Source organism: Macrotis lagotis, chromosome 2 (assembly GCF_037893015.1).
Source record: "Macrotis lagotis isolate mMagLag1 chromosome 2, bilby.v1.9.chrom.fasta, whole genome shotgun sequence".
In the NCBI taxonomy this organism is placed as follows: Eukaryota; Metazoa; Chordata; class Mammalia; order Peramelemorphia; family Peramelidae; genus Macrotis; species Macrotis lagotis.
This window is the reverse complement of record NC_133659.1, coordinates 24,629,489-24,645,619: the sequence shown is the minus strand read 5'-3', so window position 1 is coordinate 24,645,619 and position 16,131 is coordinate 24,629,489. Positions and strand designations below refer to the sequence as shown.

Sequence of the window (16,131 nt, the reverse complement as noted above, 5' to 3'; positions counted from 1 at the left end):
ACATGGAAATCAACAAGACTGTGTGGGGGTGTGTGTGTGTGTGTGTGTGTGTGTGTGTGTGTCTGTGTGTGTGTGTCTGTGTCTGTGTGTTTGTTGTATTGGGACCTGAGTGGGGGAGAGAATTAGAGAGAAGATTGAAACTAGGAGACATCCACATTAGGAAGGGCTTTGAACACCAAGCAGAGAATTTTATATTTGATCCTGGAGGCAGAAGGGGGTTTGAATAGTAGAATGACATGATTAGACCTGTGTATTTGTACTTAATTCACAATTTTCCTGAGAGAGTTCCAGGATTATTGCTCCCACTTGACAGATGAGGAACCTGAGGAGGGGAGCTGCCTAGCCTGGGAAGCACTCGGGCTAGGTTTCAAGCCCAGCTCTCTTGGCAGCATCCCTGCCGTCTCCACAGAGGGTCAGCTCTCCCATTCCCCCGACAGATTCTCTGCAGAGATTGTCCGTGATCATTTCTTCCTGTACATTCTTGTGAACCATAATAAGGCGAAGGATGTGATGGAATCGCATGCTCACCTGCTCCCTCCCCAGGAGCACTTGGAGCCCCCAGATCTGTTGCTTGTCCTCTAGGGGAGGAAAGAGGGGGCCTGATAGTCGGGTTTAGACTAGTGTTTCCCTGGGGTCTCAGAGGGGCTTGGACCCATGATCCATTCAGGATGATGAGGATTTGGAGGCTCCTCCCACCTGTCCCTTCCTCGAGGTGTCACTTTATTCTTTTAATTGAGGTTCTTCCCAGAACTTGGAACTGGTTCATGAGTCCAAGCAAAAGCTGAGCTCCATGGTGTGCCCTGCTCCCCTGCTCCCAGCTCTTTTCCTTCAGGCCTTTGGAGTTGGCTCCAGGTTCTGCCTTTCACCCATGCTCTCTATGACTCTGGACAGGTCACAGTTTCTCACTGCCCATGACATTCCTCAAGACTCCCAAGATGCCCCATGGGAGCTCTTGGTACTGCCAATCTGGAGGACATTTCCTTAACTGAGGAAATTACAGAAGTGTCTCCCCATGATTGACTTTGGTCCCTAGTTGTAGGCTGCTGAGATCTGAGAGGCTGCCTCTCCCATTGGACTCATTCTTACTCCTTGATGGCCTCCCTTCTTTTCTGTTTACATGGATGGAGAATGGAGGATCCCAGATCGAGGTCAACCCTCCATTTTCCAGTTGAGGGAAGAGCCTCAAGGCCTCCCACATGTCACTAATGTCTCAGGGTGACAGGCTGCGTACTTACGGGGCAGCTTCTCATTGCTTCCTGGGAGCCCAGAGAGGTGTTCTTTTTTTTTTTTTTTTTTTTTTGCAAGGGAAACAGGGTTAAGTGGCTTGCCCAAGGCCGCACAACTAGGTAATTATTAAGTGTCTGAGACCGGATTTGAACCTGACTCCAAGGCTGGTGCTTTATCCACTACACCACCTAGCCACCCCTAGAGAGGTATTCTTTGTAGATCACCACATTTCCTCATTTCCTGGAAAAGCAGCTCTTTTGGCAGATTTAGTCCTCATAGTTGGTGTGGACACCTGAACTAGAAAGGCCTTGTGAACACATCTCTAGAGGGTAGAAAGATTTTTCCACAAAAACTTGATTACTGATATCAAATATCTGGATTCTCTTCCCAAGATTAGTCCCTAGAAAGAAGGCTGTCCAGGTCACCAGATAGGAAGCAGCAAAGTTTTTACAAAGGAATATTTATGTATTTATTTCAAAGCTAGGGAAAGAACAACACACAAATTGGAGGCTTCCTCCCATGCACTGCTTCTGTCTCTAGGCAGGTGAGGGGGATTGGGTTCCCAGTTCCACCAAGTTCTGGGCTCCTTCCCAGCATCCTGGCTTCTCAGGACTTCCCTGCTGAATTAGCAACATCTGGTCTGGAATCCTGACTCCAAGGTTTCCTTACTTGAACTTCTGGGTCTAGAGACTCCATCAACTGCATCAGGAGCTGAAAAGGTCCCATGAGATCAACTGAAAGAAGCCTCAGGCCCAATTTTCAGAACTGCAGAGCCTCAGAGGGGACAGGCCCATGATGTGGCTGCCAGCTGGGAAAGATCCTGGGTTCTCTGCTTCCAGATGTGATGCTTCTCTGGAGTAGGTTAGGATCTCAGGCCTTGGATGTCAAAAGGTGCTTATGGAATTGTTGAAATGTTTAAGTCCATTGAACCTCTCTCTCTTTGCTGCTGTCTGACTCCCTAGAGTGAGCATGAGTAAAATGGGTCCTGGGAGTTTGTGCCAACTGGACCAGTCATTTGACTTTGACTGAGTCACCTACAGAATGGCAGCACAGATGATGTTCATGTGGCTTCTTCCCCTTCTGCCATTCTCTGATCACGTGGATCATAAGAACTGAAGTTGACTGAATGTTGGGTTTGACAGCGGAAAACAGAAAGAGCCCTATTTCTTGTAATTCTTTCTTTTTTTTTCCTAGGTCACACTGTGAACAAAATGCGCAAACATTCAGATGGAGAGGTGGCCAATCTTGCCAATGAAGTTTACACTGAGTGGCGGACATTCATTGAGAAGCATTCAGACAAGCCCTGCATTGAAGTCCGCAGTGACCCCCAGACGGAGGGGCTCAGAAGAAACGCCCACAAGTTACTGTCTGAAGCATTGGAACTGGAGGTAATGTTCTTAACAGGGCAGGCCCATCCCTGGGCAGCTGCCTGGTACCAAGGAACAACCCTGATGCTTCCGGACCCTTGCTTGACAGATCTTGGTCTTGACTTTGGTTTTACAGGCAGTCTCATAGATTTGTAGCCAGGACCCTTCAGAAAAGACTTAGTTACCAAATCCATATTTGTTCACTGTTTCTTAAATCATGTTCTGCAGATCCCAAATTGAGGTTCAGGGAGAATATGCCAATGTTAATGATAATCATGCTCCAAATATTAAATAGGAAGTGCATTTAGGGGCAGCAATTTGAGGTATGAAAATGGACTTAGATTCCTGTGAATTTTGTCTTGGACCCAAGGAGCTTCCATTCTGTTATCCAAGACTTCCCCTCCTTGACCATCATTCAGGGGTTCCATCAATAACAATTCCTGTCCACAAATGTTCCATGACCCAGCTAATTCTAGAAATACTGGATTAGACATTAGCTGTCTGATAGAGAGGGATATCGTATCTGGCTGTGGGCCTCCTGGGCCTAACGGACGCCTGTTCCTAGGTTGGTCAGGGATATTAGGATTAAGTAGCCACATCCTAGCATGAAGTAGGATGAAGATGATGGTCTAGGGCACTTGTGGTTGTTGTTTCAGTAAGCCTGGATTCCCCCAGTGTCCTAGAAGAGGACAATGCCTCTGCCTAATTCCTCCTCTGCCAGAGGAAAACCCTGGATCTGGAATTAGACCTGGTGGCCTAGGACCTAGTGGCCTGATGGCCTGGGGCCTGGTGGTGTGGGTCTGGTAGCCTGGGGCCTGGGGTTTGGGGTCTAGTGGCAAGGTGGCCTGGGGCTGCGGCTTGGTTTTGCTGTTGACCCTTCCTGTGGAGCAGGGCAAGACCTCCCTGACCCATTGGGAAGAGTGTTGCTAAATGAGGGGTGAAGTCTGCATGAGACTTTCCTGCTACAGTCCAAGATAACTTTGGGGTGGCTTCACAGCAAGGGCAGGCATTTGGTATTCCTTCAGATGGCAGCAGTGGCATGATTGAGGGGATTCTGGGCCCCTGTGGTACATGCTCAGTGACCTAGAGCCTGTCTGAAATATGAGCGACTGGGATTCAACGCTTTCCCAGGCCCTTCCAGCTCCAAAGGTCTGTGGAGGACTCATTATGGGCTAAGTGTTCAGCAAGATCTCTTTTTTTTTTAATAGGGACACATGTAGAAAGAAGATAAAATAACTTGGAAGTTCAGTGTCTGTCTAATTTTCCGGGATATCGATTAGCTGACAAGACTTGTTTGGTATTTTAAACAAAGCGTACTTTTGCAATGAATCAAAATTGATTAGAGAAATGTACAGTAGGGGTGAATAATATATAGTTAATGTGGTGGTAAATATCAGCTCCCTGTGGTATCTTTTTAAGTAAATGATTATAACGAAGCCTTGCTGTAAGAATTAATGAGCAGTTTGCTTGCTATATTAAACTCCATAATAATTATCCTTTTAGTTTATCCATTAATTATCCTTTAAATGGCACATCAAGTGCTCGGCACTCAAGTGTTACAAAGCAAAGTTAAAAAAGTGATACATTTGTTCTCACTTTCCAGTTTAATCGGGAAAAAAGATCATATTCAGCAGAACTAAATGGGTTAGTTTCCAAAGTGCACATTAAAAAAATTAAAAGTCTAAATCTTAGGTTGATCCTCAGTGAGAAGAAAAGCAGACTCAATCTCTTTTCCTGGCCTCAGGAGCACTTGAACGCTTACAGTTTCACATGTCGCAGAATGCAGACCCAGACACCCCAGTGTATGCTCACCAACTCGGTCTGCAATGTTTCTACATTGGCATGAATCAGGGATCCCTCCAATCCGCATCAGGCCTCTGCCAGGAGCCAGCATTGATCCATTTGAATCAGACACCGGATCTCTGCAAAGGTCGTTCACCAGGCAGGAGCATACCTCCTGGATCAGCTCTCAGCCTGAGGACTGCAAAGCCTTTCTCTTTTGATTTGGTCCAGAATTGTCACAAATGCTGTTTCTTCGTGTTATGAAAAGCATTTTTTTATTGCTCATCTTGGCAACATCCTGTTGCTGTGATTGCCACAGGTTAATATACATGTGGCCAAAAAAGTCCATCCCTTATTAATATAAATTTGTTCCTTTTCTGTGTCAGTGACTGCTTCCTTGTTCTTGAAATTTTAGAAGAGATGAATAGAAAAATCTATCTTCATGGCCCCAGCTTTCACTTCCTTTATTTTCTCTTCTTTATTCTCTTGTATCTATTAGATCTTTCCTCATATGAAAGTCTCCTGCCGGGTCATTCTCTTACTTCCCTTTCCTCATTATCCACTTGCCTTCCCACCTCTCTCCTGTGATCATTTTTTTAAAAAAACGAATGTGATTCTCAAAGTGAGCCTGTATTGTCGGCGTTAAGAAACAGCGTGACTGGTTGGTGAGTGGTGCTAATGAGACCAGGGTCAAAGGGACAGTCCCCATATGGGCCCACCTGCTCTGCTTTGTCCCATAGCCACACACTACAGCCTTACGTGGACCAGCCTCCTCATAAACATGTTCCACTGGTCATGAGCAATGAGAAATTTGCTTTGGGAGAAGCGCAGAATTAGAGTGTGTTCAAGCTGAAAAAGACTTTGCTCGTATGAAGGAGGGTCTCTTAGAAGGGGGGCTGTCTGAAGAAAAGGTGTCTTTTCCTTTTATCTCTTTTGCTTCTCTCTCCCTACCTCATATTTATTTGTAGTTCTTTTAGGGCAGAGATTCCTTTATCTTTGGGGTCCACAATAGTTGTGAATGATTGGTTTTTGAATTAAATTAATTTGAATGAAAACCTGGGCTCTCAGCAGTGACTTTCCTTAAGTCTCAGGCCTCTTACCTAGTGGAGGCCAGGCTTCGATCTGGCTTTCCTGCCTCTTGGGGCCTTGATCTTTCTTCTTTGTAGGATCTTGTTGGAGTCTGCTTGTCATAAGCATTAGAAGACCTGAACATCAGCTGTGTCCCTTGAATTGAAGAAAGGATTACTCAGGCATTCAGATGAATTGTGCTCTCATTGAAAGGGATGTTCCCTCTAACAATGCAGCTGGAAACTCACCCAATTCTTGGATGACACTTATCCTTATCTCTCTAGAAGTTTGCCACAGAGTCTCCTCCCAAGGGGGCTTCCCTTGTGTGGTCTTCCCAGTCAGTCAAAAAAGTCTTTGTTTTTCCTTGGGAATCCCTGTTGTTAAATGTATCATGTCCTACTCACACCCTCAGGTGCTCTTCTGTTGTTACCTTTATTTTTCCAAGACTGTCGTATTGCTTTTGATTGTTGCCAAAAATACTTGTATAATATTCGGATTCAAAAAGATGATCTTTGTTTCAAGGAACTGCTAGGAGAATGAAGCAGAGTAGTATAGTGGGAAAAGTAGAAGATTTGAAGTTAAGGACCTGGGTTCAAATCCTTGATTCTGCGCCTTGTATGACCTTGGGCATGTTATTTAATTTCCTTAAGTTTTGGTTCTTCCTCTGCAACATGAATGGGTTAATACTAGATTAGCTTTGAGGTCCTGTTCATTTCTAAACTCTATGATCCTATTGTCATTAGAAGAAAATTCCAGTTCCCAAAGGCAATCTAACTCAACTTCCTTCTCCTATTTAATTTTGGGCTTGGCTTATCACCCATTGGCAGGGTCTGTCCAAGGTAGCCATAATGCTTCCTGATGGATGAGGGCCATATGTTGGCCAATTGCAGCTACTTTCCATAATCTGGACCATAAGCATTCTTTGTCCCCCAGGTTTATTCTTGAATTGATAGTTTGGCTAAGTCTTTTGGTTTTTGATATTCTTCAAGAGGTGGCATTGATGAACTTGATGCTCTTTGCCCAGTGTAGATTCCAAATAGACATACCTCATAGTTGTATAGTTGTAATGTTCCATTTTTATATTTTAGCCGAGTATTGGTCTATTAGTTATCCCATATTTCATAGACTTACAGATTTCAAGCAAGAAGGGACCATCCCATCTAATTACCTCAATTTATATATGAGAAATTTGGGGTGCAGCAAAGAATTGCCTGCCAAGGAAGTACCAGGAAAGCTGGGGATGGAAAACTAGGTCTCTTGTTTGTTATTTCACTGTACTTACTATACCACACAAAGGCACATGCAGAAACATACACACTCACAAATACTCATATACTCTCACACACATACAATATTCATATTGTGTATTGAAGGTATATTTATTTTCATCTTTGTAGCACAAATTCTCAAATTTAATGTAGCTTGTACAAACAGCCTCCACTGCGTCCTCCTGAGGTGACTCTACTGTGCTGCCATGGTTCCAGGGATGGGTCTGGTTTCTGAGGACCACCTGGCAACTCTGGAGAAGCCTATCAGGACCAGGATGCTGACCCCATGGCGATGTATTCTTTGACCACAGTAGATGATAGCCAGGCCTGCTTTGGCAGTGATAGAGTCAGAGCAGCCAAATGGACCAAATGGACTTAGACCATTTCCAAACCCTCCCCTTGAATTTAGGGGATCCTTTTCCAAAGACCTGGCAGGAGTGGACATTGTCCAGCAGGAGTCAGAATCCTATCAGTCTTAACATTCTAAACATAATCAAAACCCAAATAAAGAAGTTGTAGGTCAATGAAAGGATGGCTCATAGGTCATCCTTGATGAGAGAGGCATTAGAAGACTGGCTTTTATTCTATACTCAAAAGAAACAGGAAACATTGTAGAGGACATTTGGTCACCTCATCTTGCGGTACCCATGGTGAATATTTGCAAAAAGCACCATGTAAATAATGGGAACTTATAAGCCAACCTCAGTTGTTAAGGATGAAGAGGTGAAGAAATTCTGTGAAGAACTCACTTAAGACTCCAAATTAAATGGGTTAACTTCAGGGCAAAGGTGAAGATGGCACAAAATATATGCAAAAGCATTCATCATAAAGAAGAAATAAGAGAGACCAAAGACCCGTAGACCTATAGAATCCTTTCATAAATGTTTTCTTTAAGAAAAGAACCAGGGTGGTTAGGTGGCGCAGTGGATAAGAGCACTGGCCCTGGAGTCAGGAGTACCTGAGTTCAAATCCGGCCTCAGACACTTAGTAATCACCTAGCTGTGTGGCCTTGGGCAAGCCACTTAACCCTATTGCCTTGCAAAAACCAAAAAAAAAAAAAAAAAAAGAACAAGAAGGTACCAAATAGGGTGACTCACAAATATATAGGATTCCAAAAAAAAATGAAATTGGTTATAGTTTAATAAACAAGAAAAGACTCATTATTGGTGTGGGAATCATCTTTGAGTCAAATATCTGTGCACATTCAGAAATCTGGCTTATTAGAAGAGGAATTAAAATTAGTAAATAGAGGGGATGGCTGGGTGGCACAGTGGATGGAGCACTGGCCCTGGAGTCAGGAGTGCCTGGGTTCGAGTCTGGTCTCAGACACTTGGTAATTGCCTAGCTGTGTGGCCTTGGGCAAGCCACTTGGCCCCATTTGCCTTGCAAAATTCTAAAAAAAAAAAACTGGCAAAAAAAAGTTGGCATTGAGAATTAGTAAATAGAAAAAAAGAATGAGAAAAAACATGGTGTACTTTTGAAGCAGCTCAATTCTAAACTAATGAAGCCATTGACAAAGAAAATTGGATAACAGTCAGCAGAAATGATGTTAACACCAATGATTTTACAGAAAAGTTTAACTGCTAAAAAAACTCCTTAGTCAGCAACTCTTAACTTAATTACAAAAAGAGGAGAGTCAGTCACCTGGTTTAGAATAAAAACTTTTGGGGCGGCTAGGTGGCATAGTGGATAAAGCACTGGCCTTGGAGTCAGGAGTACTTGGGTTCAAATCCAGTCTCAGACACTTAATAATAATTACCTAGCTGTGTGGCCTTGGGCAAGCCACTTAACCCCATTTGCCTTGCCAAAAAAACCAAACAAACCCTAGAATAGAAACTTTTTTTGGAAAAGGATGCCAGATGATTATAAGTAGCATTGCTTCATAAATGAGAAAATCTGTGGAGGATGAAACTACCTTAAAGAAGGCAAAATCATCCTAAAGGCATTTGGAAGATGGAAAAGATCTGCAAAGATTTTTAAAGCAAACTGATTTTGCCATCAAGGAGAGACAGAAGCAGCATTTATTTTTATTTATTTATTTTAAAGAAAGATTTTATTTAATTTGAGTTTTACAATTTCCCCCCCATTTTTGCTTCCTTCCCCCCCCCCCCCACAGAAGGCATTCTGTTAGTATTTACATTGGTTCCATGTTATACATTGATCTCAGTTGAATGTGATGACAGAGAAATCATATCCTTAAGGAAGAAAAGTAAAGTGTGAGATAGTAAAATTATATAATAATATAATGCTTTTTTTTTCTAATTTGACAGTAATAGTCTTTGGTCTTTGTTCAAAGTCCATAATTCTTTCTCTGGATACAGATGGTATTCTCCATTGCAGATTGCCCAAAATTGTCCCTGATTGTTGCACTGAAGGGATGAGCAAGTCCATCAGGGTTGATCATCACCCCCATGTTGCTGTTAGGGTACAGTGTTTTTCTGGTTCTGCTCATCTCATTCAGCATCAGTTTATGCAAATCTTTCCAGGCTTCCCTGAATTCCCATCCCTCCTGGTTTCTAATATATCAGTAGTGTTCCGTGACATACATATACCACAGTTTGTTAAGCTATTCCCCAATTGAAGCCCATTCACTTAATTTCCAGGTTTTTTTGCTACCACAAACAGGGCTGCTATGAATATTTTTGTATAAGTGATGTTTTTGCCATTTTTTTATCATCTCTTCAAGGTATAGACCCAGTAATGGTATTGCTAGGTCAAAGGGTATGCACATTTTTGTTGCCCTTGGGGCATAATCCCAAATTGCTCTCCAGATAGGTTAGATGAGTTCACAGCTCCACCAACAATGTATTAGTGTCCCAGATTTCCTGCATCCCTTCCAACATTGATCATTGTCCTCTCTGGTCATATTGGCCAGTCTGAGAGGTGTGAGGCGGTATCTCAGAGATGTTTTAATTTGTATTTCTCTAATAAGTAATGATTTGGATCAATTTTTCATATGACTATGGATTGCTTTGATTTCCTCAGCTGTAAATTGCCTTTGCATATCCTTTGACCATTTGTCAATTGGGGAATGGCAGAAGCAGCATTTATTAGGTGTTTATTATAGGCCTGTGCTGGGAACACTCAGGGAAGAGATCTTACCCTCATGGAGTTTATATTCTCTCTGGTTTTTTTTTTTTTGCATTTCTAATTGATATTTTATTTTTCCAGTTATATGCTATGCTTGTTTTTCAACATTCATCTACTTTCATATTTATATTACATATTTTTCTACCACTCTCTCTTCCCTCTCCCTTCCCCATGATGGCAAACAGTCTGGTAAACGTTGTCCATGTACTTTTGTGTTTAACATGTTTACATATTAGTCATTTTGTGTAAGAGACTTTCAGACTAAGAGAAAAGAAAGAAAATCAGGGGATAGGAAGGGAAAACCTAAGAAAAGTTTTTTAAAAAATGAACATAGTATTAATTCAGATTCTGTGGGGTTTTTTTGTTTGTTTTTTGTTCTTTTTTTTTTCCCTTGGATGTGGATGGCATTGTCCATAACAGATCTCCCAGGATTGTCCTCCCTCTCTGAACTCTTGAGAGGTGCTGTGTCCATCATGGTTGATTAACTCACAAAGTTATTGTTAATGTGTACAATGTTCTCTTGATTCTGCTGCCATTGCTCAGCATCAGTTCATATAATTCTTTCTATGTTTCTGTGACCACTCAAGGTTTCTTATAGAACAATAGATGGAATTTATGTTCTAATGGGAGAAGATAACTTGTAAAAGGGAACTGAAAAGGGTGAAGAGGGAGCAGGTTGTCAAGGGAGGGAGGGTTAAAATCCAGAGAACTGGAAGTGGAACCAGATTAGAAATGATAAAGAACCCAACCTCACAGTTACAGGTCTACCTAGATAGGGGTGAGGAACGATACTTTTTAAAAAAAAGGAAAAGACATTAGCTTATTGTTGTTTCCATTGTGCTTCACTGTCTGTGATCCCATTTGGGGTTATCTCGGCAGAGATGCTGCAATGGTTTGCCATTTCCTTCCCCAGATCGTTTTGCGGATGAGGAAGCTGAGGCAAATAGGGTAAAGTGACTCTCCCAGGATCACACAACTAGGAAGTATCTGAGACTGGATTTGAACTCAGGTCCTCCTGACTCCAGACCCTGGTGCTCTGTGCACCCTGGCTTAGACTAAGTGTATTTGGAGGAGATCTGTGTTAGACACAGTGCTTTTGTAAGAGTGTTTGGTGTGTGAAAGGGGAAAAACACCAGAAGTGAGGGGGAAACAATTTAGTAATTATTAATTTAAAAAAATCAAAACAAGGATCAAGAGAACCTCCCTAACTGACTCCCATGCCTCTTCTCCCAGCTACGCAGAGTCTTTATAAGAGTCACCTTTCAAAATTCACTAAACCAGAATCAAGAGAATCCTGAATGATGGTGTTGGTAGGGAGTGACCAGGTTCTTCAGGGGAACACTGGAGATAAAGAGATGACAGGATCCCATTGTACTTCCTGTTTCAGAGCCAAATACTGCAGTAAAGACTGGTTTCCACAAAATGTTTTCCATTATCAAAATCATTTGATATATGGAGGATAGGCCTGGACAGTAACCGTTTGACCATAAACACCAAGGCAAGATCTGAAACAGAGAGCTGATGTCTCTCCACTCAAGGTGTTGCCACTCCAGATGGAGGGACATCCTGGATGACAAGATTCTCACTAGTTGGAGAGGTTCTCCAGATGCTCCTCTTTGTGGAGGACACTGTGCTAGTTGTATCAAACCTGGAACATTTCAGAGCCTTCTGGAAAAGAGCCTTAACTAGGCAGAAGTATTTGGTCTGACTCTCCACATAGCAAGGACCAGATGGATGAAAACTTGCCATTGCCCAGTTTGTGACATACAATTAGATGTGCAACCTGTGGAGCTCACCCAGTAGTGCGTATATTTGTGGCAGATTGTTCAAATGGACACCAAGTGAGACCGAGGATTAAATAGGAGAAGGAACAGGGACCTTGAATACCTTCAATAAGTGAACAAGTATTTATTCAGCCTCAACCATGGGCCAATTATTGGGCCAGGGGCTGGGAAACTGCACACAAGCCAGGGGCCAAACAAAAGGAGCAGGGAAGCTCCAGAACCAGGACAATCTGATGCAGCTAGATTCAGTGGTTTACACAGCACATCCAATTTTTCCCATTCATTTATGTGATCAGCTTCCAAGACATTTCCTACATTTTGGGGTAGCGGCCATTTGACACTGAGGAGAAGTCCGAACCTGCTATAATGAGCTCCTGTCTCATGAGAGCCACTGTTTACCTGCAGTGCCAGCTTGTACACACACCTCTTCCCTCATGGCCCCAGATGCTCTGGGTGCTTTCCTCGGGTCACAAGGAGGGCTCTGGGCACACACTCTTTGCTGTCTGCCTGACTCCTGGCTCTCCATTTGCCACAGCAGCAGGATTGGGATCCCTGTTGTGCTCATGGGACATGTGATTAATAAGGGTCAGCCAGGATGTGAGCTCAGGCCTCCTGGACGGTCACTAAGTTTCCTTCCTGTCCAAGATCCTACAATCACATGAACTTCTGAGAGGCAACTTGGGAGAAGGTATATACTGACAACTGCTATTGTGTGAGTGTGGTGCCCTTCCCCTGCCACCATTTAGTGCCCGGGATGCCCTTGTGAGCTGGGCCAGTGAAGGTCTGACCCAGGTCTGGAGAATCAGATGGAGATCTGTAGTCCAGACCTAGGATGAATCATTGGCAGGGCGAGCGTCCCTGCCCTGGCCCAACCACAGACTGGCTCAGCCCTTAAGGGAGAACAGACCATCCAGGGACCTGTCGGCTTGTGTCAAGCAGGTTGTATCTGAGCTCCCAGGCATCCCCCATCCCAGCCAGACCACCTTCTGGATTGGAATTGATTTAGCACTCAGCATACTGGGATCCAGCCTTGCCCTGGTAGCAGATAGACCTAATGTTTCTAAAGTAGTCTGAGGTTCTTATTTGCATTAATATACTCAGCAGAATTTTCCCACAATCCAGGTGTTTCCTGCAGTGGGAATGCAGGTTTTGTGAGTAGTTATTTTTTTATGGTGGTGATCCTTTCCCCTATAAAATATTAAATTATAAATCATATTTATCTAAAAAAGTACATCATGGCAGTTTCCTGACCCTTTTTATCTGCAAGAAAGGCAGTGGTCCCAACCTGAGGACAGAATTCCAAGCCACAGGGAGATCTTACAGGACCATGGATATATGAAAAATGGTACTCCCTTCTCCCCCAACCCACCCCCCAAAACTACTCAAAACAAAATGGGCAGAGAGGGAGGGAGAAGTGTATGTAAAGTCCTGGAAAGAACATGGATCCTGAGGTTAGGATTGAATTGCTCAGTTCAACAGATGGATGGATGGGTGGGTGGATGGATGGATGGAGTGGGTAGATATGGATATGTGGACGGTTGAATATGAATGCATGGGTGGACGGATAGATAAATGAGAGAAAAAGGGAGGAGGAGTAGGAAAGAATTAGAGAGAAAGGAAGAGTAAGATTCCTAGACTCGTCTTAAGACATTTTCACTGACAGTCCCTAATGTCTGCATTCCTCTCTGCCATCTGACTTTCTTCCAATCCCCTTTAACACCAATGTCTTCCCTCTATTGATTATCACATTTTCATCCCATCTGTGGATTGTTTGTTCATAGTTGTATCCATGTTATCTACACCATTAGATTATCCTTTCCTTGAGGGCAAGGGTTGTCTTTTGCCTTTCTTGTGCCCCTGGATTTTCCCCAGGGCCTGGCACCTTATATACAGGCAGACAGATGATGGAGCATGCCTCATTCTAAGCCAGGCCCTAACTGCATCCCCCCCACCAGGAGCTTACCTTCTAACCCAGGAAAACAACTCTCCTCAGGTCCTAAAAACTTGGGGGTCCTCAATATGGAGGGACTGAATTTTGTCTCCTTGGACAAGTTACTTTTAGATCTTTCCCTGGGAAAAATCACTTTACAAATTGGAGAGTACATTAGAAATATAATTATTGTTATGATTATTAGTGGAACTTTCTCTGCAAAGACTGGCTAACTCCCCAGTGTTTGGGAAAGGAAATCCTCAGTCAGGGTCTAAGAAGACTGAGGGAGATGAAATTTTGTGGGTATTCTGTATCTCCCCCCCTCAAGCTGGCCAGATCAACTTTGGGCATTTCAACTCCACACCCCAGGTCCTGTGGCCTAATGATGCTGATCTCCTGACTAGAATCCACAGTATTCTCTTAATTTCTTCTCCTTTCTAGTTTCCTGAGCTGCAGAATAACAGGCCTCAGGACCAGTTACTTAGTTCAGGCAAGTTTCCTGTTATAATGGCAAATATTACCACCCAGCCGGGGTTGTGAATGAGGTCTCTGTCACATAGCACATGGCCTTGTTCCTTAATTGCCAGGGTGGAATTAATTTGCTCTTCCTGTTTCTCTTGTGACAGGAAGTAGATTTCCTTGAATTTAAGTTGATTAATGAAGGCCTCTGAGCCCCCAAGCTCTAGTCTCTACCGCTTTTAATCCTTATGAAACGGAAGGTCCTCATTTGATAATTTTGCTATGTTTTTTTTAGATGGATCACCCACTGGTTGAAAATATCGAGCGTGAAGCTTTTCATCTCTGCTCCCGGCTCATTAATGGACCATATCGGCGGACAGTGAGAGCCCTGGTCTTTACATTAAAGCACCAAGCTGAAATCCGAGCTCAGGTCAAGAGCGGCTCGCTACCAGTCAACACGCTGGTGCAAACTCACAGAAAGTGACCTTCATAGTTGTCCACACCCCGGGGAGTGGCCCCGGCCCGCAAAGGCTGGCCGCTTTCTGTTTTTCAAAGACCACTTTGAATTTGGGTGAGGGGGAGACCCGGCACCATCAGCCCTCTCCAAGTACCATTGCATTCAGAAGGAGGGCACGGGGAACGACAGGGGATGGGCTCCGGCATCATTATCTGTAACAAGTGCCACTGTCTGAAGGCTTCAATGGCGCTCCAGGGCCCTCGAAGCGCCATGTTTGTGATCACAAAACTAGGCCAGGAGGGTGATGGGGCTTATTGTGGGCTTGCCAAGGAGGCCTCTCAACTCCTTTCTCCTGTTGGGCCAATAGTGCCTCTCCCTTATTCCACCACCCTGCAGGTAACTGAAACTCAATTACCACCAGAGCTTGGTGACGTCCCCCAGCGTTTAGATAGCTCTGGCGTTCTCAGAACTCACCCATCTGTCTTCCCTTTACTGTACCCCAGGGGGAGCCCGCAGGAGCCACCAGTGCCCCCCTCTTCCCTGATTGTACTTATCTGAACGTTTCAGCTCTCCCTTGAAGACCTTCAGCATTGGTCTCTGAAGCCCCCATGCTGGGCCTTCTAATGAGCATGTGGCCTGAAGCGGCCAAACCTCCTGCTTTATTTGAATGCCTGGCTATTAGACTTTAAAGAGATGAAGTCACATAATGAAATTTCTCTCTAAACAAGTTGGTTGAGAAAAATCTATTTTAGCAAATGATGACTGGACTACAGGACTCCTTGAGTGATTATGTAAATGCAATTTGCTTTTTTAAGAGTGTGACAATAAACCAGGTGGTTTAAAAACACAGAAACGTTGACTTTCTCCTTGGAAAGCGTGTTGGATTGAAAACGCATACTAGTATCTCACCTTCAGATTTGCCTTTAGTTCGTTGAGTAAAAATCTTTCCATAGTGCTAATGCTTTTCAGAAAGAACACCAGAAGCATCATCGAGGTGTACTTGCCCCACATTCCTGAGTACTAGTACGATTGGTCTCCTTGGATCAGGGGACATGGATAGATTTGTGTTTCCTTCAGATTTGGGATTGGGTTGGGATTGGGATATTCTCCAGGGGCCTCTTAGAACTTTCCTAGTCTTTTCCAGATTCAGAAATGGTTTGGGTTCCCTTGTCTAGAATTGAGTTACTTTGCCTAGAGCAGCTGCTGAATCAATTACATTGAATTTGTTGCATTCATTCTGATGTTTATTAGTATGGGCACCTCGCTTTGAGGGCAGAGCTGATGTTTTGGGGGAGAATTCCAGCATCTCCTTCTCCAACTATTCTCCCTCCTTTCAGAGAGGAGGGTGGCTTCAGTAAGACAAGGAAAGGGCCTACACTCTCACTGATCCAGGGAACTCTCCAATGAGGCATTTCCTTTCCCAATGCAAGTTGGCACCATCTCTATTACTTGTGGTCTTGGAGAACTGCCTAGAGAACCAGAAGGGGAAGGGATTTTCTGAGGTTACCAGGCTATGTCAGAGGCAGGACCTATTCTGATTTGTAGGACAATTCTCTAGCCCCCCCCCCCCCCCATGCTGTGCAGTTAATAGTTAGCCTTTGTATGAGTTTCACCAACATATTCTCATCCGATCCTCACAATGATCCTGGGGCTTGTTATCTGCATTGTACAGATGAAGAAACTGAGTAGAACAGTCCAG

General features: G+C 43.8%; 1 protein-coding gene across 4 annotated transcripts in view; it reads left to right on the top strand.

Annotated features, from left to right (window-relative positions):
• TCEANC2 (transcription elongation factor A N-terminal and central domain containing 2) overlaps positions 1-15,287 on the top strand; it is a 34,207-nt gene extending 18,920 nt beyond the window's left edge. For all 4 annotated transcript variants that reach the window (XM_074221369.1, XM_074221366.1, XM_074221370.1 and 1 more), the window contains exons 4-5: positions 2,422-2,615; positions 14,271-15,287. In XM_074221369.1, the coding sequence (XP_074077470.1) occupies positions 2,422-2,615; positions 14,271-14,459 (383 nt within the window). In that variant the 3' untranslated portion in view covers positions 14,460-15,287. The remainder of the gene's footprint in view (positions 1-2,421; positions 2,616-14,270) is intronic.
• The last annotated feature ends 844 nt before the right edge of the window (positions 15,288-16,131 follow it).